We start from the raw sequence: 26,662 nt of genomic DNA, 5'->3' as shown, positions 1-26,662 counted from the left end.
TATAGGGTGGGGGATGAGGAGGGATCTCAAGTGAGACCCTCAGAGCTTCAACTTTGACCCTTCGGCAATCTGGATGTGTGACCTGGGGCATGTTTCTTTACCCCTCTGCTTTATTTTCTTTTTTTTCTTTTTCTTTTTTACACCTTTAAAGTAGATGCTAGCATGTACTTTGTATTGTGAAGGTTAGTATATCTAAAACCCTAGAATGTGTTCTAGCTATTTTCAAAATGCTTTTTTAATCATGTGACTCCCGGACTTAAATGTTTGGAAGGCGTTCTGTGTTCTCTTGGGATAAAGACCAGGTACATTCCAGGGCTTAGGAAGCCTGTCCCTCCTCTCTAGCCTCTTCTCATTCACTAGATGCCCTGTCCCTTCACTGATTCTAAGGAGCCTTTTCAAACCCACTTAGATCAGTTGTGTTCCCCCGTCTACTATCCCTTGGTCTCCCCTCTTTCCAAACAAATTCCTCTCCATTTTCATATCTCCAATCACCACCTCAGGGAATCTTCTGTGACCTCCTCAAATAGGTTCAGAACCTTGTTATAAACTCTCGTGGCTCCAGAAATTCCCAGTATTTTCACCTAGCTGCCATCATTTTGTTTGGTTTTCTCTAGTGTAAGTTCTGTGAAGGCAGCAGACTCTTGCCTTTTTCTCAGTAGTACATTCCCAACATTGAGCACATTGCCCAGTAGTTAGTATGTTTTGATAAAATATTTATGGGAGAAATGGGTGAGGTATGGGGGAGGGAACTTGTAGAGGATTGTGCTAAACAAGCGTTCCCTTTATTAGAAAAGAAAATACATTCTTCTGACAGGAAGAAGAGAAGACTGTAAAGGAAGCTTGTGGGATACCCAGATGGATGAAGAGACTGGCACAGTACAGCCAGTAGGGAACCTATTGACTGGCTCTGGGCATGTGAAGTGACCTGATAGATGCTGGCGTTGATACTGGAAAACTAGAAATTGATATATAGTGGGACGAAATTCATCACTGTTAAGCTACATGAATTGATAACACCTGAAAAATAGGTTTTAAAAACAGTCACCGTTTCTCTGTGCACAGCCTCCATTATGGGAATTAGAAGTAGTTTCCATTAAGGAGAAAAGGGCGTCTCTTATAAGTGGGGCTCTTGTACTTTCTCCATGTTTTTCCTGGCTGGACACCTGCTGGCAGCTTTCCCAGGAACCATCTCATAGATAGCCACAATGATTTGGCACACACATAATGTTTTTCTTGTCATTATACGATCCTTCTGAATCAGAGAAGCGATGCATGGATCAGATCAAAAGCAATGGCTGAACAATAAGTGCTTCTGTGGAAACGTGTATTTGAAGTTTTATTTGGACAGCTGAGCAGACTTACCTTTTGCAGACAGAGCTTACTATTGTAGTCATCACATTTCAATTGTTATTCTCCATGACATGAAGGTATTCAGTGACTTCTTTGGTATATAAACTGAGCAGCTGAATGGAAAGGGTGGCCGTTGGTGGTGCTCAGCGGGCCCCCATATGTGGTATAACTTGTTAAAATGTGGAGAAGACGTGACTACACGGTATGTTCTGGTTTGATATGAGGTACCTGACTCCCACACTGAGTTGGTAGGGTGTGTTCAGTGGCATTTTCACATAAAGGTCACTGATTGGTAATTCCCATAGTGTTGACCAGCACCCATCAGAATATATATGCCTATCAGGGGTGAACCCTTGATAGGAGTGGGGAAGTGAGAAGAGTAGGTGAAGGAATGTTGCTTTTAGATTCCATTGGTCTCTTCTCTCAATATGTGGCCTTAGGCCAGTCACTTAACTTCACAGTCTAGAACGCTTAATCTGTAAAAGAGAAAGATAATAAAGGCCCAGGGAGGGTGATTGTGGGGACAAAAGAAGATAATGTGTAAAGAGCTCTAGGGAGACAGAATATCTGCTCATCAGTGGGTTTGCTGATATACCAAGTTCCCATCACTGCTTTAGCACCAATAATGACACACTATTCAATGTACCCCAGGCATAATTTTATGGAGGATCCTGGGGCTCTGACCAGAAAGCTGGCGTGTGTGCACCCAAGGCTTGGAGGCCAGTTCCTAGAACCAGCCTCTTCATGTGGCCACCCTTTACCTGCCTTTGACTTGACGATTGTTACTGTGAAAGGTTAGAAGATTAAGATAGTTTATATCTAATGGGACTAAATCCATCATTGTTCCATAATTTATAACATCTGAAAAATCTTTAAAAACTATCTGTGATTACAGTAGATTGTCATTAAGACTTTTTAATTTTTTTTTTTTTTTTTGAGATAGTGCATGCGCACAAGCACCTGTGTGAGCAGGGGTGGGGCAGAGAGAAAGGGAGACACAGAATTTGAAGTGGGCTCCAGGCTCGGAGAGCTGTCAGCACAGGGCTCAAACTCATGAACTGTGAGATCATGACCTGAGCCAAAGTCAGACACTTAACTGACTGAGCCACCCATGGCCCCTAAAGTTTATTTTGAGAGAATGCATGCGCACGCCAACAGGGCAGGGGGTGGAGAGTGAGAATCCCAGGCAGGCTCTACTGTCAGCCTGGAGCCCAACACAGGGCTCAAACTCATGAACTGTGAGATCATGACCTGAGCCAGAGTCAAGAGTCAGATGCTCAGCTGACTGAGCCACCCAGGTGCCCCTAGACATTGTTTTTAAACAGTGTTTTTAAAGTTTTTTTTTAATGTTTATTTTTGAGAGAGAGACAGAATGCAAGTGAGTTGGGGCAAAGAGAGAGAGAGAGGGAGGCACAGAATCCGAAGCAAGCTCCAGGCTCCAAGCTGTCAGCACAGAGCCCGACACGGGGCTCGAACTCACAAGCTGTGTGCGATCATGACCTGAGCTGAAGTCGGATGCTTAACAGGTGCCCCCAAACAGTGTTTTAAACATTTTAAACAGAGATGTTTTTCTGTCCCATTCATGTGGACAAGCTCCATATTTTAAGTTAAGCATATAATTGAAAATTACTAAACCTTAGTGGTTATTTAAGTTATGCAAGTGCATGGATGGGGAAATAATCATCCAAACCATCCTCATTTATTCATTTCATGGATATTTTCTAAGTGCATGCTCCGTACTTGGCCTGGTGGTAGGTGCTACAGATACAGTACTGAACGACATCATCTTTGGCTTTGGAACTTTTTACTGAGTTAAAGAATAAGATGACAATATAACCTTCACTGAATTATCACAGTGACAAAGTGCTAAGTACTGTAAAGGAAAAAGGTGCTAGGATTACATGCAAACACCGCCAGATCGGGCTGATTCAAGGCGATTGGGGAAGGAATCAGTAAAGAAGGGTTAATTGTGCCAATATCCTGCTGTCTTGATGATTACATCTTTGTAGTAGAGGCTAAAGTCTGGGATTGTGGTGCCTCCCACTTTGGTCGTCGTCTTCAATATTACTTTGGCTATTCGGGGTCTTTCATGGACAGGAAACCCATCAAGACCCTAGAGGAGAAAGGAAAAAACCTCTCTCACCTCAGCCACAGCAACTTCTTACTTGACACATCTCCAAAGGCAAGGGAATTAAAAGCAAAAGTGAACTATTGGGACCTCACAAAGATAAAAAGCTTCTGCACTGCAAAGGAAACAATCAACAAAACTAAAAGGCAACCAATGGAATGGGAAAAGATATTTGCAAATGACATATCAAAGGGCTAGTATCCAAAATCTATAAAGAGCTCACCAAACTCCACACCCGAAAAACAAATAATCCAGTGAAGAAATGGGCAGAAAACATGAATAGACACTTCTCTAAAGAAGGCATCCAGATGGCCAACAGGCACATGAAAAGATGCTCAACGTCGCTCCTCATCAGGGAAATACAACTCAAAACCACACTCAGATACCACCTCATGCCAGTCAGAGTGGCTAAAATGAACAAATCAGGAGACTATAGATGCTGGAGAGGATGTGGAGAAATGGGAACCCTCTTGCACTGTTGGTGGGAATGCAAACTGGTGCAGCCACTCTGGAAAACAGTGTGGAGGTTCCTCAAAAAATTAAAAATAGACCTACCCTATGACCCAGCAATAGCACTGCTAGGAATTTACCCAAGGGATCGAGGAGTGCTGATGCATAGGGGCACTTGTACCCCAATGTTTATAGCAGTACTTTCAACAATAGCCAAATTATGGAAAGAGCCTAACTGTCCATCAACTGATAAATGGATAAAGAAATTGTGGTTTATACACACAATGGAATACTACGTGGCAATGAGAAAGAATGAAATCTTGCCATTTGCAGCAACATGGATGGAACTGGAGAGTGTGATGCTAAGTGAAATAAGTCATACAGAGAAGGACAGATACCATATGTTTTCACTCTTATGTGGATGCTGAGAAACTGAACAGAAGACCATGGGGGAGGGGAAGGGTAAAAAAGAGAGGGAGGGAGCCAAACCATAAGAGACTCTTAAAATCTGAGAATAAACTGAGGGTTGATGGGGAATGGGAGGGTGGGAAGGGTGGGTGATGGGCATTGAGGAGGGCATCTGTTGGGATGAGCACTGGGTGTTGTATGGAAACCAATTTGACAATAAATTTCGTATTTAAAAAAGGGTTAATGGAGTGGGGATCTGAAGCATTACTAAGAGATAATTAGATGATGGTCAGATGGACAGTGTGAAGTTTTGGAGAGACCAGTGGGACTGGAGCATGGAGACTGAGCGAGCGAGCTAGAGAGAGACAGAGAATATGCCTTGTAATGAAGCCAGAGTGGTAGTTTGGAGCCAGTGAAGAATTTGTAAGCTGGAGGAGGATTGAAATAACAGAGTAAAAAAAAAAAATACTAGTTTGATGCCAGTGAAGGGAATAAGTTGGGAAAATGAGAATCATTTGGGTGGCTTTCAGGAAAACGGAGGTAGGAAAGCCAGTTCCAGGCACTCTGGGGTGCCTGGTGGCTTAGGGAAGCGTCTGACTCTTGATTTCAGGTCAGGCCATGATCTCACGATTGTGAGATTGAGCCTTGTGTTGGACTCTAGACTGAATGTGGGGTCTGCTTGGGATTCTCCTCCTTCTGCTCCTCCCCCACTTGTGCTCACTTGTGTGCTTTCAAAAAAAAAAAAGAACTTGCTTTTAGCTAGTTGAGACAGAGTGAGGTGCATAAACAACTTTTGTGGGCACAGGAAGAGGAAAAGAAGGATTTGAGAGGAATTTAGGGGGTGGGATCAGCAGGGTTTAGTGACAAGTTGTAGGGAAATAAACATGGAAGAGATGGAGGTTTTGAGAATGCTTTCCAGGTCTCAAGGCAGGAAGTAGGTATCTGATGTTCACTGAAGCAGATATAGCAAACAATAGGGAAAGTTATGCATTCTGTTTGAGACTTGTCCCACTGGCACCCTAGACTTCATGTGTAAGGAGAGCTTTTGGTTGGTATTAGCTATGTCTGAAGCTTGAGTGATATTTGAAGAGTTTGGTGGATCCCTTTTTGTGATGGTGTCAGAATTGGGAGCGTGTGCAAAGTGGACTACCCAGACCTAACTGATACTGGTCAGCATGGGATCCCAGAGGAGGACACAGAACGGAAAAGCAGCCATGGTATCATGGTAGGTCTTCCTTTCCCTATGCCTGGGATCAGGGGAGGGCTGTCCCTTCCCCCTGCTTTCAGATCACGGCTTTTCCTTCCTCATGCAAAATCTCTCTTGCCTTCTGGAATGCATTCTTTTCCACTATACCACAAATCTTTCAGCTTTTTAGTGTTTATCCATTTCATGGCTCCTCTCACACAGACATCCATATCTCAGGAAATCTGTGAGCTGGATACCTATGTAATCCTCTTCTTTAGCTTTAGAGTGTTCAATGTCCATAGATAGTACTTTTTTCAACAAATCTTTATTGAGCTCCTATTATAGGACAGGCTCTGTATCAGGCCCTGGATTCACCAGCAAACAAAACCAAGTGTCTGTCTGCTCCAGTGGTGTTTGCTTTCTTTTTGGGGAGACAAATACATACAAGGTGCTCTGTACTAAGAAGAAGACTAGAGCAAGATATGAGGGTGAGAATGGCAAATTAAAAGGGGGCTGAGGGGGCACTTCTTCTCAGAAAGTGATATAACCGAGACCCAAATGAAGTTAATATAGTAACCCATGTGAGTGTATTTGCTGTCTAACAAATCATCTTAAAATTTAGCAGCTTAAAGTGATAAATGTGTACATATCATTTCACAATACCCCAGTGTAAGGAATCAGGGTGTAGCTTAGCTGATGTTTCCGTCTAGGGTCTCTCGTGAAGTTGCAATCCAGCTGTCGGCTGAGACAGCCATTATCTCATGGCTCAATTGGGACTAAAGAATTTGCTGTCCAGAACACTTGTGTGCTTCTTGGTGACCTAGTTCACTGAGGGCCTCCTTTCTTTGCCTCCTAGCAGCTTGCTTCCCCAGCGCAAATGTTGGGAGAGAGGGACAGTATGCCATGGTCTTCTGTCAACAGATCTCAGAAGTGACAGACCATCATTATTTTCTGTCATCCATACCTTAAACTGCCTCTTTACTGACTTGTTTGTCTCCCTCATTGCCTAACGGCAATTTCCCAGTCCAGCTTCTCCCTCTTTTCTCGTTTCCCTTTGTATTCGTGCTTCCTAAAAGGAGAGTTTATATTTGCTGTCTTAAGTTTTACAACTTGTCCCCCCTTTCTCTCCTACACGTTGGCTCCCTCTCTCTTCCACACCATGAACTCTTCTCTGTCAAAGGTGACCTCTGGTGATAAAGACTCTTCTTAATTAAAAAACCTAGTCTAAATTTAGTTGCCTTCTCTTGTGGCATTTAATTCTTTTTCTCTTGAGATGATCTCCCCTCTGGATAGCAAACAGATCATATCTTGCCTTTTCTTCTCTGATGCTGCCCCCTTTCTTGGATCCAGTTCTTTTGCCAACTGTTTAAATGTAGGTATTTAAGAGTTTTTTCTTCACTTTTTGTTTTTAGTTTACTTTGTCTTCAAAGCTGACTTCTGCCAAAACTAAAATAATCCATGACCCCTCCTGACACCACCGCCATATACAAACACTACACACACACACACACACACACACACACACACACACACACACACACACACACGTTGTTCCATCTGTATTCCCTCACTCTTTATTTTTGGTTAATGGATTCCAGGCACCCTCTAGAACTTTTCCTGCCTTTCCAAATTCTATAATTTGTAACACATGTTAATTCTGTCTTTTAACTCCCTCTTGCCTCTCCCTAGTTCTCTAGTTAATGACCTTTGCCCTAGATCAAGCCCTTCCTGTTTTCACCTGGTCTACTGTACTTGTATGGTAACTGATTACCTGATCTCTGTTTTGTTCTATCGTCATGTCTTTGATGCTGCTACCAGTGGTTAGCGTAACTCCTGCTTGTCAACATTTCAATACCTGGGTCACCCTGCCGTCATTGGCTCTCTGTCCTCAGAGCCCAGATCCCTTGCTTGGCGCACAGTGCATTTTGCCATCTGGGCTCTGTTGGTCTGCTTGGCACAACTTTGGCTCCCCTTACCCTTACATGTAATGCTTCTGCAGTATGAAAATTCTGACGTTACCCTCAGAAGACCATGCTGTCTTATGCCTTTATGCTTTTATTTCTTTTGTTTTCCTGAAATGTATTTTATTCTCCCTTTTCTCCTTTAACCCACAGGTCATTCAAATTACAGGTTCCTGTCTTTGTTTTGTGCCTTCTTTGTCCTCAACCTTGTCCCCAGACAATGGAGTTCCTTTCCTTTTCTCCCCCCTACCTCCTGCCCCCTTGCATAGGCTGCAGTTCTTGCTTTTATTTGATTATTTATCCTGTCTCTCTCTGGTTGTGTGAGCTTTGAGGGCAGGGTCTCTGGCCCATTCACTCTTGTGTCCCCTCAGTACTTAGCAAAATGCCTCACAGGTGGTTATCTAGTAAATATGTATAAATAACACGTATTTTGACTGAGTTAGTATGGCTTCACCTATGGTTTTATAGGGTAGTTAAGACTCCAGAGACTCCTTATTATCCTTGCTTCAAAAACATTGTCGTGTTCCTTGGTAGAATTTAGCACTGTGTTAGGCAGGAGAAGTTGAGAAAACATAAAATGCCTGCCAACTTAAAGTATCAAATACCAAGTAATTAAAAGCTCTTCTGAAGCCAGTCCTAAGGTATTTATTTTGCACATTAAAAATATCTTGCTGTTTCCAGCTATACACACAGCTACCAAATTTTTAAAAGTTGTTTGTCTCAACTCCAAATAATCTCCCATAGAAATAATGTTACTTACAGCATTTCAGTATTTCTAGATCAGGGTGCAGTCTGGAGACAGAAAGCGCACAATTGAGCAGGGACAATTAAATCAATGAGAGATTGGTTACCATGGGTAAGGAAAGCTGAAAAATATGGGGGCACAGCACCTGGGGAAGGAACAAATCTGGGAAGGGTTCCACTCCCTGCCTCTCAAAGGCTGGGATCCGGTCCTCGTCGGAGATGATGGGGCATGTCCTGCATGGCAGAGACATTTCACTGAAGCACCACACTAGTGGGACTCAGGGGTGGGAGGGGGTCTGCCTTCTGAGGTGCTGCACTGCGGAAGTCACTGGAAATCTGCCAGTGGGGGTGGTGCACTGGGAAGTCACACTCAGGCCTGGGGAGAAGCTGTCCAGGGGTTGGTACCACATGCCTCCAGGTATGAGAAGAGAACCAGAAGGAAGAGCCCTCTTCCTGTAAAGTGGTGCTGGCTGACACAGGCAGGGTACTGGAAGGGTAGCACAGAAGAGCAATAAATTGACTACTTTGACCACTGAGCTTATCTATGTCCCCATTTAACAATATACCTGTATCACAGGAGTTAGAAAAAATACATAAATGTAATTTATCTTGAATTCTAGTGCCTAGTGAGAGTTGTGCAGTTAGATGAAGATTAGAAAGGAGATGAAGGCACTCCCATGTGTATCGAAGTTGTTAATAGTATTCTTGGACAAGGTACATCATTAAATGTCTTCATTTTCATTGATCTGCGTAAAATAAAGGCATTATTGTTACATCTGTCACTTAAGAATTAGTTGCAGCTTAGAAACCTAGAAAATAAGCGTATTTTACGTAATAACTGAGCCACAGCTGGTAAAGAGGAAGCGTTGTGTGTAGGTCTTAAATGTTTGCTTAATACAGAGTTTACAACCCCTATTTCAGTACATTAGTCGACCAAAATGTTTGAAGAATCAGGAATCTTCTGGCCAGTGAGCAAAGATAGGAATACATATTTTGTGTGAACGACTTTAAAAGGAGAAAAATAAAATGTTGGAGAAAGGTTTGGAGTTAGGTGACAGTCAATGGAACTAGTGAGGTCAGTTTATATGGAATGTGTGTCCTGCTTACTGACATGCAGACAGACAAGAGCCTACCTAGTCTAAGTAGTGGGCTCATAACTTGGGGTGCCAGTTCTTTGGGTAAAAGTTAACAGGGATTTTTGTTTCATAAGCTTCACAGATGAAACTCCTGGGACTGCACTGAATAATCCTACATGCTCTTTGGGAAGAATTTGTCATTATAGGAAAAGAAGGAATAAAATCAGTCTTACCTGATTCATAGTGGATTCTTAGGACTATTGATGAGAAAATTGGTATTTGAATCTTGACTGATATTTGCTCATTTTGGGGTCTGTAACTTAGAAGAAAGGAGATGCTTAAGGCCAAGTGTGAGTTGTTGCACAGTAAGGCCCATTTCTTCCTGTTTCATGAACATTCCTCTCCTTTTCTCTCTCTCTCCCTCTCTCTGTCCCACTCTCCCCCTCCCCCTCATTGTCTTTGTATTTTATTTCTTAACCTGGTATTAGCAGACTGCTAGATGCTTCTTAGAGAATTTGCTTTTCTGTCATGCATTTTTACCAGCTATGAGACATGTGGGAGAAGTTGGTGGACTAGTCAAGTCAGGGTTGTGGAAGGTTATACCCTAATCCCCAGTTGTGGGGCAGTTTTGTTTAACAGTTATACATGCTAAGTATTGATTTGGATACTAGACTTACCACACTATTGGACTTAAGATCCTGACTCAAATAATTGGAACTCCTCTCCCCGCTTAAAAACCTAGCCTAAACCCTTAAGTACAGATAAAAACGCTGAGTTGATGTCTCCAGTTACCTACTTAACTCTGAAAAAATTCAGTTGCAGAGATGCCTAGGACCTTCCGGTAGAGGTGCATGTAGTTCGGGTTGGCTCATGTTATAGATTTCTCACCATTCATTACTGCCTCTTGTAAACGTTTTGTCATTTTAGAAGATTTGGGTCCTCCATTATGTTATTAGTTACCATGTGCTAGAAAACATTTTTAATCATTGTAGAATATTTGTCCTCATTCTGAATAGATGGCTAAAAGCAAGTGTTCTTGCCCAGTTGTAAATGGTTTTTTGGTTTGTTTTTTTGTGTCTTCTAGGTTTTTCTGAAGAGTGACCGAGTGGCAAGAATGGTTCAGAGTGGAGGATGTTCTGCTAATGACTTCAGAGAGGTGTTTAAGAAAAACATAGAAAAACGTGTGCGGAGTCTGCCAGAAATTGATGGCTTGAGCAAAGAGACAGTGCTCAGTTCATGGATAGCCAAATATGATGCCATTTACAGAGGTGAAGAAGACTTGTGCAAACAGTCCAACAGAATGGCCCTAAGTGCTGTGTCTGAACTGATTCTGAGCAAGGAACAACTCTATGAGATGTTCCAGCAGATTCTGGGTATTAAAAAACTAGAACACCAACTCCTTTATAATGCATGTCAGGTAAGTGGTCCATATTTCCTATTGCCCCTGTCTCAGAAGGCACATCAAATGTTTAAAAACCTGTGAAAATGTATGTTTTATAATCAGTTGGCTGAAGAGTTGAGTGGAAATGAATTTTAGTAAATTGAGTAGTGGTATTTGAAAGAAACTTTGAAAGATGCATTTGATGGAGAACCTTTTATCCCGTGAGTAGTTGTTCCCATGCATCCTATTTGAGGACATCAGATTTTCACCTATTGGGTATATATAGGGCATGCCCCAAGTACAAAAGTGAAAATAATCTGTTATCTGAAGAAGTTGGGCGATTTAAAATAAACAGGTATTCCTGAGTGCAAAATAATTTTTTCATAAAGATATGCTGGTCTTTTGAGTTTTATGGAAGTAATTGAAATTTCAAACTTTTTTCTTTAACCCATCCATATAGAAATGAAGATATTGCTGAACTATGTAATTAAGAGATGACCAAATTAAAAGTATTTTTTCTCTTCAGATGTTATTTGTAACCATACAGGGGAAAAATGGAATAAAATATATACCGCACCTTTCATCTTTGGACCCTGTGATTTGTCTAATAATGTAGTCATTTCATATGTGCATTTTGTTTGCTTGTTTTAGTGGTATAAATTATTTAACTATGCTTTAAAATACAATTCACATTGACAAAATTCAGCATTTTGAAATTCATGCATTCATGAAGAGTTGTACTGCTATAATCATACATTCACGTTTTTCATCTTTTCAGAAATCTCAGTTTCTGTGTTCTGTGTGTATCATTTGCATTACGAACTTGTGGATCAATTCAAATGAATAAATTGACAGTTAATAGTAAAGCAATGTAGCATCTTAACTATGAACAACTTATGCATTCATAATTGTTTTTCACTGTTATCAAACCGGATGGTTATTTGTTAATAGAGGAGGATGACAGTAAAACCAAAATCTGTTTTAAAAGATCTTTGTATTTTTAATGAAACAGTAGCCCACTTGTACAGTTAAATTGATGAGCATGACTTAATGAAATCCATAATCACATATTTGGTAGATATTTATTGAGTTAGGTGTGGGAGAAACCAAGCTGAGCAAAAGAAAGTATTCTCCATATCTCCATATGTTGAAGTCTAATAGAGCAGATAGACCTCTAAAATGAATTATTACAAATGCATTGGAATTTATACTGGTGTTAGAGGGTCATAAAATTTCTGTGAACCTATCAGTTTATTTTTTTAAATAACAGTGTTGTATCTTTTTATGTAAGTAATTCCTTTATAATTATATAAAAATCCCTCTATTTCTGATAATTTTCTTATTTTGAAGTCTGCTTTGTCTTAAACTAATATGACTACTCCAGCTTTCTTTTGATTAGAGTTAGCCTGGTGTCTTTCTCTGTTTACTGCTAACCAATCTGATTCCCTATGCTTAAAGTGGGTTTTTTTTTGTAGACAGCATAAAATTGCCTCTTGGCTTTTTCTCTTTTAATCCAGTCAGACATTGTCTTTCAATGGATGTGTTTAGACTGTTCATGTTTCAAGTGATATTGTTTTCCATTCTGTTCCTTTGATCTATAGGTCTATTTTTGTGCCAGTACCATACTGTCTTGATGACTACAATTTTGTAATATAGCATGAAATCCACTTTTTTTCTTTTTCAGGATTGCTTTGGTCATTCGGGGTATTCTGTGGTCTCGTACAAATTTTAGGCTTGTTCTAGCTCTGTGAAAAATGCTGTTGGTATTTGGATAGGAATTGCATTAAATGTGTAGGTTGCTTTGGGTAGTATAGATAGTTCATGAGCATTGAATGCCCTTCCATTTCTTTGTATCCTCTTCAGTTTCTTTCACAGGTGTTTTAGTTTTCAGAGTACAGGTCTTTGACCTCTTTGGTTAGTTTATTCCTAGGTATCCTGTTAATACAATTGCAAGGGGACAACGACATTCAGAAGAGTGAAACTGGACCACTTTCTTACATTATGCACAAAAATAAATTCAAAATGGATGAAAGACCTAAATATGAGACAGGAAACCATAAAATCCCAAAGGAGAACATAGGCAGCATCCTCTTTGATCTCAGCTGCAGCAACTTCTTACTAGACCTGTCACCGAAGGCGAGGGAAACAAAGGCAAACATGAATTATTGGGACTTCATCAAGATAAAAAGCTTCTGTACAGCGAAGGAAACAATACACCACTAAAAGGCAGTCTACAGAATGGGTGAAGATACTTGCAAATGACACATCTGATAGAGGGTTAGTGTCCAAAATCTATAAAGAACTTATTAAACTGAGGACCCAAAAAACAACCCAATTAAGAAATGGACAGAAGACATGAACAGACACTTTTACAAAGAAGACATCCAGATTGCCTAAAGACAGATGAAAAGATGCTCATCATCACTCATCAGGGAAATAGAAATCAAACCCATGATGGAGTTTGATTTCTCACCCCTGTCAGAATGGCTATAAAATTAACAGCACAGGAAACATCAGGTGTTGGCAAGAATGTGGAGAAAGGGGGGGGGGGGACCATTTTGCATTGTTTGTGGGAATGCAAAGTGGTACAGCCACTCTGGAGAACAATATGAGGTTTCTTAAAAAGTTAAAAACAGATCTACCCTCGATCCAGCACTGATAGGTATTTACCCAAAGGACACAAAAATACAGATTCGAAGGGGTACATGCACCCCAATGTTTATAGTAGCATTATCCGCAATAGCTGAGCTAAACTATGGAGAGAGCCCAAATGTCCATTGACTGATGAATGGATAAAGAAGATGTAGACATACGCACGCATGAACACATGCAATGAAATATTATTCAGCCATCCAAAAGAATGAAATCTTGAGGCACCTGGCTGGCTCAGTTATTTGAGTGTCCAACTTCAGCTTAGGTCATGAACTCAGTTCGTGAGTTCTAGCCCTGCCTTTGGCTCTGCACTGACAGCTCAGAGCCTGGAGCCTGCTTCAGATTCGGTGTCTCCCTCTCTCTGCCCCTCCCCAGCTTGTGTGCGCTCACTTATGTGCTCTCTCTTTCTCTCTTCCCCTCTCCTCCCCTCTCCCTCCCTCTCCTTACATGCCTCCCTCTCCCTCTCAAAAATTAACAAAATCTTGGCAATTTTCAGTGACGTGGATGGAGCTAGAATGTATTATGCTAAGCGAAATAGGTCAGAGAAAGACAAATACCATATGATTTCACTTAGGTTGAACTTAAAACAGATGAATGTATGGGAGGGGGAAGAGAAGAGAGGGAAACCACAAGAGACTCTTTAAGGATAGAGAACAAACTGAGGGTTGATGGAGGGAGGTGGGTGGGGGATGGGCTAGATGGGTGATGGATACTAAGTAGGGCACTTGTGATGATCACTGGGTGTTACATGTAAGTGAAGAATCACTGGATTCTACTCCTGAAATCAATATTGAACTATATGTTAGCTAACTAAAATTTCAATAATAAGGAACTATTATAGGGGCGCCTGGGTGGCTCAGTTGGTTGGGCATCCGACTTCGGCTCAGGTCATGATCTCGCGGTCCATGAGTTCGAGCCCTGCGTCGGGCTCTGTGCTGACAGCTCAGAGCCTAGAGCCTGTTTCAGATTCTGTGTCTCCCTCTCTCTGACCTTCCCCCATTTATGCTCTCTCTCTGTCTCAAAAATGAATAAATGTTAAAAAAAATAAGGAACTATTATAGATGCAAAAAATACCTGGTTTGTTGAAATTCTACAGTCTCAATTTGTAAGTGTCACTTCCTTGAATTTGTCCTTTGTCCCCTTCCCCACCCATTTTGCCTTCTCTCATTTGAATTGAATGCTTCATGGGATTCCGTTTTATGGGATTTCCTTTTGATGTACTATTTTTTTAAAACTTGTTTAGGGCTTGGTTAGTGGTTGCTCTAGAGTTTACAACCTACATTTCAAAACACTCGGAGGTCTACATTCAAGTAACATTATAAGGGCCTCAAGTGTAGTACAGTTGTCCCATGATAAAGAATTCCCAATTCCTGCTTACTATCCCTTAGGATGTCTGTCATTTATTTCGCTGACCTTTCTGTCCTTCATTTCCTTGATGTTGTTATCACCCAGCACATTGTTACTATTATTGCTTTAAATAGCTAACATTTGGGTATTGAGAATAAGAAAATAAGAAAAAGTTAAAAAAATATATCCATTTTTACCTTCATTCATTCCTTCTCCTGACCCTCTTTCTTCATGCAGACGCAGGTTTCTGACTGGTGTCTTTTTCCTTCTCTTTCTTCTCACATTTCTTGTAAGGGAGGACTATTGGTGATTAGTTCCTTCAGTTTTTGTGTGTGAGAACGTCTTTTTTTCCCTTCATGTTTAAAGGATAATTTCATTGGATATAGGATTATCAGCTAGTTCTTTTTTCTATTTCAACATTCTAAAGGTTTCACTTCACAAGTTTCTTGCTTGCATGCTTTCTGATGAGAAGTCTGAAGCTCTTGTGACTTGAGTGTTTTTTTCTTAGTTTCCTACAGTTTGAATATGATATGCCTAAGTATAGGCTTTATGATATTTCTCTTGCTTGGCATTCTCTGAGCTTTCTGGATCTGTGGGTTGGTGTTTGTCATTAAATTTGGAAAATTCTCGGCCATGATTACTTCAGATTTTCCTTCTGTCCCATTCTCCCCTTCTTCTGGAACTCTAGTTCTGTTTGTCACTCCTCTTTGATTATTGTTCTCCACAGTTTTTGGGTATTCATTTTGTTTGGTTGGGTGTTTAAAATTTTTGAGTTTTTTTTTCTCTTTGCTTTTGAGATTTGGAAATTTATGTTGACTTTTCTTCAAGTTCAGGGATTCTCTCAAAATCATCAGGTCTACTGATGAGCCCATCAAAGGCACTGTTCATTTCTGCTAATGTTCTTGATTGCTAGCATTTCCTTTTGAGTCTTTCTTGAGGGTTCTCATCTCCTTGTTTACATTACCCATCTATTCCTGAATGTTTCTGACTTTTTCCATTAGAGCCTTTAACATATTAACAATAGTTAAACTTTCTTAAAGTGTAACATCTCTGTCACCCCTAAATCCAGTTGGAATGCTTCCTTTGTCTTTCCAGACTGTGTTTCTTTTTCTTTTTTGGCATGCTTTGTATTTTTTTGTTGAAAGCCAGACCTGTTGTATCAGATAATAAGAACTGAGATATATTTTCCTTTAGTGTGGGGGTTTACAGTAATCTGACTGGAAGTTAGGCTGTGTTTAATGTTCATTGTAACCATAGGTACAAGATTTGACTTTAGACTTCCCTAAGTATTTCTGTTCAGAAAGAGTCTGTCTTGCATCTCTGTTAGCTGTGGTACTCTGCTGTGACACTGGAGTGATGTTGGGGAGTAGGGACTGTTCTACAGTCTGACTGAATCTTGGACTTTTGGTGGGCCTAGGTCTCAGGGCTGTAGCCTTCACAAGTGCTTCTGTCCCTTGTCTAAGAGATCACTTCCCTCCCCAACATGTGCCTATTCCTCTTCTTGCCTAAAGCATCCCCAGTCTGTTTCCTTGAAGCCATGTCTCCTGTTCCCTCAGATGTCCCCCCCCCCACACACACACCCTGTAGAAGACATCAGAAGGCTGCAGAGGGTATCCTTCTTTGTCTCCAGTTGGGATAATTTTTTCCCGTTTCCTTTTGGCAAAGTCCATCCCTCTTTGTTAGGTAGAAGAATCTGGGAGGTTTAACAGTGGCTTTTCTTCCCCTCTTCCTGCCAGGTCCACATGGGGATCTTTCTTAGATCCCTACCATGAGAACTTGGTGGGGTTACTGGAAGTAAAGGCCAGTAGATTGTGGGAGTCCCCTCTGACTGCAGCCCCAGGATTTTCTCACTCTCTTCACTCAGCTTTTAGTGATTTGTCCAGATTACTAGCCAAGTAAGTAGTCCTACGCTTTATGGCCTCCATAGACTTCTGCTTTCTGTGTTGTGCCTCTCTGGTTTTGATTGTGTCTCTAGGTTTTGGGTTAGTGGTTTGCCCTGCAACCATAGTTCTCTGAGAAGTCCAAAAAAAGTCCTTGATTTTCAGTTTATGCAGCTCTTAATTTTAAGAATGGGAGTGATGACTTCCATTCTCTACACATGTCCGAGGGGAAACTACAATTCCTTTTTTTGGCTCTGGGGTTTGAAATACTTTTGGATTATTTTTTGATTGACTTGAAAACAAATTACAAATAATACTCGTACATAAAGAAAGAGCCTTACTTTGGAGTAACAATCATTTTATGAAATCAACACAGTGATGAAAATAGAGGGTTAAGAAAACAGGTGAGATTTTTTTTTCTTTCTCTAGGGCATATGGATCTTCTATGTTCTTCCATTGCCTTTCAACAGAAGTTTAAAAAGAAAAGGTGATAGAAAACACAGATGATAGTCCATCCTTTACTAAGGAAAGGAATATTCTGAGAAGAGGAATAGTGGAGCAGGGCTCGGGGGAGCGGAGAGAGGACCTGAAGCCAGCTGAGCTCTTGGAACCTGGCTCCAGGTATAGGTCAGTGAAATGTATTCCACTTTCTCTGGCATCTCAGAAAAGGCTTTAAAACTTACTAACTGTAACTCTTCTGTATTTGTTTACCCTTAGCTGGTCCCTTGTTTTTGCTGGTAGTGGTTCCCTAGGAAATCTCAAAGATGTGTGCTTGCTTCAGGGTCAGAAGCTCAGGATAGAGATCTGTTCTGTTAAGATGCGCATGATGGTGACAGCCAGTCTGTCCCTGGGACTTGAGAAAGAACAGGAATGTGAAGGGAACGGTGCCAGAACTGCAGCCTGATGCCAACGGGAGCCTACCTGAAAGATACTGCATTTAAATGATAAAGCTAAGGATAATTGAAAGAAAAATTATTACATGTTAACAAAAAATACAAAAGAATAAGAACAATCCATGTATTTCATAGATTAGCTATTGTGCTATTAAAGCTATCTGTCAGGGGCTCCTGGATGGCTCAGTTAAGCATCCAACTTCAGCTCAGGTCATGATCTCGTGGTTCGTGAGTTCGAGCCCTGCGTTGGGCTCTGTGCTGACAGCTCAGAGCCTGGAGCCTGCTTCGGAGTCTGTGTCACCCTCTCTCTCTGGCCCTCCCCCACTTGCTCTCCCTCAAAAATGAATAAATGTTAAAAAATGTCACATTTTGGATTCTTTGGTTTGAGAGTCCTGTGTATTGCACATTTACAGAACCAAATATTAAAAAGAGCTCATTCTAAAATGAGCAACATAACAGTATGAGAATCTGAATTTGTTAGCCATGATTTATTAGAGGTGCAGTAAAGTAACAGGTCTGAAAGACAATCTGCTGGTGGAAAGTTTAATTTCAGAATAGTTTTAAGGAAATATAGTGAATTTCAGGTAAATATAGTTATACTTTTAGAGAAAACAGTTATTAAAGGTATATATTTTATAATCTCAAGTAAGAATTTTGTCACCTATTTTATTAAAAAATCTTTTAATGTTTATTTTTGAGAGACAGTATGAGCGGGGAAGGGGCAGAGGAGGGAGACACAGAATCTGAAGCAGGCTCCATCCAGGCTGTGATCTGTCAGCACAGAGCCCAACGTGAGGCTTGAACTCCCCAGTTGCTGTGAGATCGTGTGACCTGAGCTGAAGCCAGACGCTTAACTGACTGAACCACCCAGATACCCCATTTCATGTATTTTTAACGAAAATGTGGTTATTGAAATGGTACTAGTAATCAGCTTCCTTTGAACAGAAGTAGGCTTATTATAGTTTATTTTAAAATATGACAGGATAATAGATTACGTTCAAATCGATAGTCTGCATTATCCTGTTTGGGGGGTGATGCGGGGGAGGAGAGGTGCTGGCTCTTGTCTCGTGGAGTCGAAGAATGAATCTCACGGACAGTAGAGAGTGAGCAAAGTGATAGAGTTTAGCGAGGGCAAGTATAAAGCTCTCAAGAGTGAGAGGGGTTCTGACCGCATAGCCACCAAGGATTTTTGTCCCTTTTTATTGGGACCTTAACAGAAAGTTTGTGAGACTTGATGTGTGGCACTAGCCCAGGAGGGTCCAGAACACGTTTATCTTCTCTTCTTCCCCAAACTCTGCTGCCACTACTGCTTCTTCAGCCTCCCACTTGCAGCCACATTCTGCCTCCCTGAAGTTCCCTGATCTTTCCCTGCCTAATGTTAGCCCTTTCCCTATTCAATGTTAGAAATATATGTAGTGAAAAAGTATGTGCCAAGCACTGTATTGAATGATAGGAACACAGAGACCAGACCTAGTTATAACTAGATAAAAAAAAAAAAAAAAAAAAAAAAAAAAAAAAGACAAGGCCCTGTTGTAAATGCCGCAGTGATGTGGTGAGTTCCTGGCTCTGTGTTCTTGAGATTGAAAAAAATACAGTATTGGAGGAGTGTCATGAAGATACCAGAATAAATTGCTAAAAAAGAATTATGCAAGGAAGGATGAGTAAGTGTAGAGTATCCAAAAAGGCATGGCATTAAGGGGAACTGCAAGTCTTTGTTGCTGCTGGAGTATAAGGAAGAGAGGGGCTGTGGTTTGAGAGGACATTGGCCGATGTAGGTAGGGGTGTTGCACACTGTGGAGAACAATCCAACCCTAGATGACCAGAGTTGGTGTGGTGGGGTCATAGTACTAAATGAACACTAGTTCTTTTACTTCTTTATTTGTATTTTAAGAGAATTAGTAAGGGAGTTTTACAGCTATCCAAATCCTATCTTTTCTGCCTAAGGCAACCTTCATTGATCTTGCATAATCCCATTACATTAACTGAAGAAAGTGATTCATCCATATTATCCAAGGGTCAAAGCAAAGTTGAATGAAATCTTCCTCTCTAAATATTCCTCTGCCCCAGATCTCTTATATTCTGAAGACTGCAAGAACTCTAAGTGATACTACAGAACTGTTGTAAATTTTAAGGGACAAGTGGGAATGATTCACAAATGGTTAGAAAGTAGCATTCAGGTCTATGATACCTTTTCTCTGGGATTTTAGCTTTGGAGTTGAAGCGCTTGAGTTTAAGAGTTTTAAGGAAATGGGCAAATCTAGGCAGTTGCGAGGTTCTTTGCTCCTCTCATTGTGAGTCTTGCCTTGGAAGACCTGCATTCAGAATGTCAACGGCAAATGGAAGAGCGAGGAATGTGAATACTCCTAGGAAATTGGTATCTGCCTTGCACCACTACCCTCTTTTCTTCTCCACTAGTGCTGTGTGATTTGATAATACTTCTTGTTTAATATAATTTATCTGCTTTGGCAAAAATAAAAGCACACCCTACAGAGGCAGTTACATTTGATAACAAAAATCATTTTCAAAATTAGACAATAAAGCTGTAGAAATGACCATTTGCAGGGTGTATCTTTCAAATCCTCAAAATGCTTGAGGAAAATGTTGAAGTAAATGTCATTAAATGGCAGTTATGTTCTAAGATGCCTCAAGAAGCTTAAGACTTTAAAAATGAGTTGATTTTATAGTCTCCGGTTTTTCAAACTCTGTAATTATAATTGGAATGGCCATAATATTTATGTACATGTTCACTTTTTTTTAAATTTTTTTTTCAACGTTTATTTATTTTTGGGACAGAGAGAGACAGAGCATGAACAGGGGAGGGGCAGAGAGAGAGGGAGACACAGAATCGGAAACAGGCTCCAGGCTCTGAGCCATCAGCCCAGAGCCTGACGCGGGGCTCGAACTCCCGGACCGCGAGATCGTGACCTGGCTGAAGTCGGACGCTTAACCGACTGCGCCACCCAGGCACCCCCATGTTCACTTTTTAAAATGAAGGTGTCATGATATGAATTAGAGGACTCTGATTTCATTTCAATGAATTTGAATATCTGATTAACATTAAATCAGTTTTCTCTCTAAAAATTAAAAATTTTAATTGTGAATACATTTCTAATATATTAAACCAAATTTTAGGTTTTATCAATAAGTTTTGCTTCATTCAACTGTGCATTATTTTGTTTTTTTACCTTTGGCCCATCTGTAAGAGAGCTACATAAGAATATGCCTAAATAAGATTTCTCCCAAAAATGTTTTACTTTGCTTTTTCCCAAATCTCACTAGATAACAAATATAGGCTACCTTCAGACATTCCTTGCATTTATTTTAGGGTTTTCTTTACCCAGATCTAGCCTATACAAATTAAGATATTAACTTTTCCATTTTTTTAAATAAGAGAGTACAAATCTTCAGAGATCAGGCATCTTTGTAGTAGTAATAGTTGAGCCAGGGTGGAGGTGTATTTTTGCTAATATATTTCAAGACCTGTTCTCAACTCTTCATAAAAAAGGATCATATATACTGTTTCAAGTATAATAAGTAATTGTGTCTTTTTCATGATTGTTCATGAAAATATTCTATGGAAATTAAAATGAGGTATCTACAAATGTCAGGGAGAATACAAAAATGACAAAATTTGATTTTTTCAAGGTATCTGCATATGGTCAGGGGACAGATCTATAAAGAAAACGTAATGGTATAGTTAAAAAGTGTGATCCTGAGGCTATGTATACTGCACAACGTGGGCATGTGTGTGACTGTATTTTAATTTGACATGGGTTAATTGGCACAGCTTTCTCTAGTTCTCCATCCTGGCTGCGCATTAGAATGATCTAAGGAGCTTTAAAAACCACTCAATGCCTCGGCCCCACCTCAGACTAAGTGAAACAAACCACAGAAATGGGGCCCGCTGTCTGGTTTTAAAAAGCCTTCTACGTTACGCTGATGAAGATGTCCAGTATGGTTGGGGACCCCTGGCCTGACTGCCCATCGAGGACTTAATGCCATGGTGAGCTCAAACCATAGAAACAGCTTGAGAACTGTCTGAGAACAGTCTACCATTGTGCTCAGGAAGAGGAGTGTTTGGGCAGTGTGGAAAACCTATTTTCCTTTGTAGCTTTAATGAAGGTTCTAAGAAGGCACAAATTCCTGAATTTTAGAAGATGGGTAGAAATTTGACCGACAGGTAGGTGGAAAATAACATTTACAAAGGCACAAGGAGAGTGAAAAGGCTTGGAATTTGTTAGGAAGGTATGTTGTGTGTATTGCTGGAGTAGAGGACATGAGGCTAAAAAGGACTTGGATATTAAGGGTCTTTAACTGCTAGCTGGAAGACCTTAGAATTTATTAGCTCTTCTGGAGCTAGGCTGGAAGAAAAGAAATGACAGGAGCAAGGTGGGATTCTGCAAAGCTTTTTCTCCGTGGCCTAAAAAATAGATTGCCAGTGGTCAATATCGTGCCTCACCCAACCTGTGGGCATATTGCAGCATTATTAAAACAGAAGTGGGTAGGGGCTCCTGGGTGGCTCAGTCTGTTGAGTGTCCAATTTCGGCTCGGGTCATGATCTCACAGTTGGTGAGTTCGAGCCCCGTGTCAGGCTCTGTGCTGACAGCCTGGAGCCTGCTTCGGACTCTCTCTCTCTCTGTCTCTCTGTCTGCTCCTCCCCTGCTCACATGCTGTCTCTCTCTCAAAAATAAATAAAGATTAAAAAAATTTTCAAAAAACAAAAAAACAGAAGTGGGTCAGGGACCTACGTGTTAATCCTTCAAGTAATCTCCATGCTCTGCTCCTTGCCCTGCTGTGGTCCTGTTTTATCTCTGTTGCTTGTGAAGTTCCTAGACTACTGGCTTTGACCTAGGAGTCTGTTGTCGGATCCTCTTAGATCCATCCCCTGTATTGTGCTTCACAGTCCTGCTGGCTTCCTCGCATACTTGGGAACTTGGCCTTGAGTCAGAACACTGGAACACCTGTTTGCAAGGAAAGGGACAAAGAAGTCTGGGAATGCAGGCAGAAGCTAGGAGTCAACTTGGGTCTATAACTTAAGACATACCATTTTCTAGAACTTTGATTAAGACTGCCTATTCCTCTCCCTTTCTTTTTGTAGGAAAGATCCTATGCTTTAATGGCTATCTTCCCATTTGTTAATGTTTACCTGATTCAATGTTTATGTTAACCATGGTCTGATGAGGCATCTTTGATTAGGGTTTTCTTTCATCATTGTACCTACTCTAGTCCAGCACTGTTCTAGGCTTTCAATATATGCTGTTCCCTCTTCTCAAGGAGCAACATCTTGGGGAGGGAAAAGGGTTGGGGGGAAATCAGAGGAGTTCTGTTTTATACATGCTGAAAACAAAATACTAAATGTCCACATGGAAAAGGCAGGTGGTAGATGGATGTGCAAATCTGAAATGCCAGTGAGTGGTCTGGTTGGAGATACAGATTTGGGAATCATTTAGATAAAGTTAATATTTGAAGCCAGAGGCCACTATGAGATCATTTTAGGACAGTCTCGAGCTCAAGAAGTAAAAGGGCCCAGAAAAGAATCCTGTGGACACCAGGATTCAGAGGCTGCACAAAAGACGAATAGCCAGGGAAGTAGGAGGGAAACCATAGCATGTGGTATCAGGGAAGCCAAGAGAATACCCGTCAGAGAAGGAGAGGGTTTATGCCACAAGCTTCTCAGAGGTCAGGTAAGAGGAAAATGGAGTGACCCTTGTATTTGTCATGGTAGAAGGCACTCTTGACTGTCTTGGAGTGGATTAAGAGAGGAACCAAGAAGGCAAGAAAATGGAATTAACAGTAAATTCTTTAGGGGATTAGGCAGTAACATAAAACATTTACATATTCAAGAAATCCCTTCTATATAGTGCGTTGAATCGTTTTATTAAATTTGTTGGCAACTTACTGTGTGCCAAGCTCATAGCACCAGACTTTCTTCTTGTTTATTATTTTTGGATTTATAGAAATGTGTGGCCCAGAGAATTTAACACCTGCTCCTTTTGGTAGATGGTTAGAGCAACTTTTTGGTTTTTATAATGCACTTAAAAAAAATTTGAAAGGCTGAGGGAAAGGGATTGATACATACTCACAAAAGAGTACCTGCTGATATTCAATGCTTTTTAGCTGATTATCAAGGTCATAATATCCTAAATCCTCTTTGCTTTAGACTATAAAAAATTTCCATTTATCCTAATCACATTAGAGCAGGGCCAACTGATCATTATCTTAGTAAGATTTTGCTTGTGTAATGGGTGGCAGTGATTGATTCTGGCTATTTATTACAAACTTCTAGAAAGGCCTCTGTTATTGTTAAATGTTGAAAATGATGTTCTTTTCTGTTTATGAGTGTTTTCTTGATTCTGATGCGAAGGTCTCCAGATTAACAAGGCTTACATCTCAGTCTGTGAATCCTCATCAGAGGTTTGTGAACTCATTTTGTACATGGTATGATACTAAGAGCAATAGTGTTTGAAAATTAGAAACAGGCTCACTACCCTATTTTTGAGAAATGAGATGCTACTGTTTTTGTTGCATTGAGTTAGATCCACTGAAAAATACTGCAGTGATAAAAACAACACCACCACTCACTGTGTTTTGCTTATTTTGAGTATTAGTGCCTTTTTACCCTTTTTACGTAGGTCAGCTCCTCCCTCTCCATTCTGTCTCACTATAGCCCAGGGCAAACTGATGAATCTGAGACTCCTGAGACACAACAGGTTCAAAATGCCATTTCTTCGCATCCCAAACACGATCCTTCTTTTATTTGTGTCAGCCTTCTGACTCATAACCATCGGTCCTTCTATGTCTTCCCAGCCCAATTACCTGCACTGCTGCTTTCTCCATAATGCTGTATCATCTCTCTTATTTGTTTTTTATTATGAAAATTATTATCAAATTGGTTTCCATACAACACCCAGTGCTCATCCCAACAGGTGCCCTCCTCAATACCCATCACCCACACACCCCACCCTCCCACCCCCGATAAACCCTCAGTTCTCAGTTTTTAGGAGTCTCTTATGTTTTGGCTCCCTCCCTCTCTAACCATATTTTTTCCCTTCCCCTCCCCCATGGTCTTCTGTTAAGTTTCTCAGGATCCACATAAAAGTGAACAAACACATGGAATCTGTCCTTCTCTATATGGCTTATTTCACTTAGCATAACACTCTCCAGTTCCATCCACGTTGCTACAATAGGCCATATTTTATTCTTTCTCATTGCCAAGTAGTATTCCATTGTGTATATAAAGCACAATTTCTTTACCCATTTGTCAGTGGATGGACATTTAGGCTCTTTCCATAATTTAGCTATTGTAGAGAGTGCTGCCATAAACATTGGGGTACAAGTGTCCCTATGCATCAGTACTCCTGTATCCCTTGGGTAAATTCCTAGCAGTGCTACTGCTGGGTCATAGGGTAGGTCTATTTTTAATTTTTTGAGGAACCTCCACACTGTTTTCCAGAGGAGCTGCACCAGTTTGCATTCCTACCAAAAGTGCAAGAGGGTTCCCGTTTCTCCACATCCTCGCCAGCATCTATAGTCTCCTGATTTGTTCATTTTGGCCACTCTGACTGGCGTGAGGTGATATCTGAGTGTGGTTTTGATTTGTATTTCCCTGTTGAGGAGTGATGTTGAGCATCTTTTCATGTGCCTGTTAGCCATCTGGATGCCTTCTTTAGAGAAGTGTCTATTCATGTTTGCTGCCCATTTCTTCACTGGATTATTTTTCTGGTGTGGAGTTTGGTGAGCTCTTTATAGATTTTGGATACTAGCCCTTTGATATGTCATTTGCAAATATCTTTTCCCATTCCATTGGTTGCCTTTTAGTTTTATTGATTCCTTTGCAGTGCAGAAGCTTTTTATCTTCATGAGGTCCCCATAGTTCATTTTTGCTTTTAATTCCCTTGGCTTTGGGGATGTGTCAAGTAAGAAATTGCTGTGGCTGAGGTCAGAGAGGTTTTTCCCTGCTTTCTCCTCTAGGGTTTTGATGGTTTCCTGTCTCACATTCAGGTCCTTTATCCATTTTGAGTTTGTTTTTGTGAATGGTGTAAGAAAGTGGTCTAGTTTCATCCTTCTGCATGTTGCTGTCCAGTTCTCCCAACACCATTTGTTAAAGAGTCCTCTCTCTTATTTCCATGGTCATTGCCCTCGCTCCAGACTTCACTTATGAGCACAGCCTATGGAGCATGGCAGTAATTTAACTGCTTCCCCCTCCCAACCTTAATGTATTTTTGTTGCCAGATTAGTATTATTGGAGCACCATCCCATTCTCATCATAACCCAACTATGAATAGGAAAGAAAAGAAAATGGCTCCTCTCTGTCAACAGAATGAAGCTAACACCACCTCAGTGTTCAATCTGGCTCCCCCACGTGCCTTGCTTATGTTATTTCCCATGTAACAAATCTTTACATACCCTGTGTTCCATGTAAATTGAATCACTCCCTGTATTTTCTTGTATTTTAATTTTGTCTCTTAATATTCTCTTCACTTCAAATTCCATATTAATTCTTCAAGATGCAAGAGAAGGTCCACTTGCATGAAGATTTCCCTGCTCCTGTCCCCATTTTTCTTAAATACTGGGAGAGGACCCCCCAAAAATGAGAAATTTACAATTCCTTATCATTACCCAAAAGCCTACCATATTCTACTTTGCATTATATTTATATATGCCTCTTCTACTTCATTGAACATGGGATATTGAATCTTTGTATCATTAATTTGACAATATTTAATGTGCTTCCTATTGTGGGTACTCCTGGATAGAGCGAATGACAGAAAGAATGGAAATTGAGTGTGAGGTAGTTAAGTTGAACGCTGCACTCAAACTGCCCTGCCCCTTATTAACTGTGTGACCTTGACCCTGGATAATTGCTTAAAGCAGTCTGTGCTTCAGATTTTTCATCACTAAAATGGGATAAAGTTATCACCTATCCCATAGGGTTGCTTTGAGGCTTAAATGCCATCATGTTTATAAAAACATAGAAGAGTTTCTTATATGTCATAAGTGCTGTATAAATTTAGTTCTTATTAATCTTGATGAAGCTGGAGTTCTAATGTACTGGGACAAAGTTTTCTAATATCCTTGATTAGTGTCTGTTACTTAATATTAAACTCTCTCAATTTCAGCATTTAATTATTAATGTGAATGTACACTCAACTATTGAAGTGAATATAGTTAGTAGTTGCTTGAAAGTATTAGCATGTTACTTTTGT

General features: G+C 40.5%; 1 protein-coding gene across 23 annotated transcripts in view; it reads left to right on the top strand.

Annotated features, from left to right (window-relative positions):
* Positions 1-26,662, top strand: part of CADPS2 (calcium dependent secretion activator 2) — a 540,930-nt gene that overhangs the window by 181,509 nt on the left and 332,759 nt on the right. For 22 of the 23 annotated variants that reach the window (XM_045052669.1, XM_045052676.1, XM_045052666.1 and 19 more), the window contains exon 3: positions 10,388-10,720. The exons of the other annotated variant lie outside the window; for it this stretch is intronic. In XM_045052669.1, coding sequence (XP_044908604.1) covers positions 10,388-10,720 — 333 coding nt within the window. The remainder of the gene's footprint in view (positions 1-10,387; positions 10,721-26,662) is intronic. 23 annotated transcript variants of the gene reach the window in all.

Source organism: Felis catus, chromosome A2 (genome assembly GCF_018350175.1).
Source record: "Felis catus isolate Fca126 chromosome A2, F.catus_Fca126_mat1.0, whole genome shotgun sequence".
NCBI lineage: Eukaryota > Metazoa > Chordata > Mammalia > Carnivora > Felidae > Felis > Felis catus.
The sequence above is the reverse complement of the archived record's forward strand: the minus strand, read 5'-3'. Positions and strand labels throughout refer to the sequence as shown.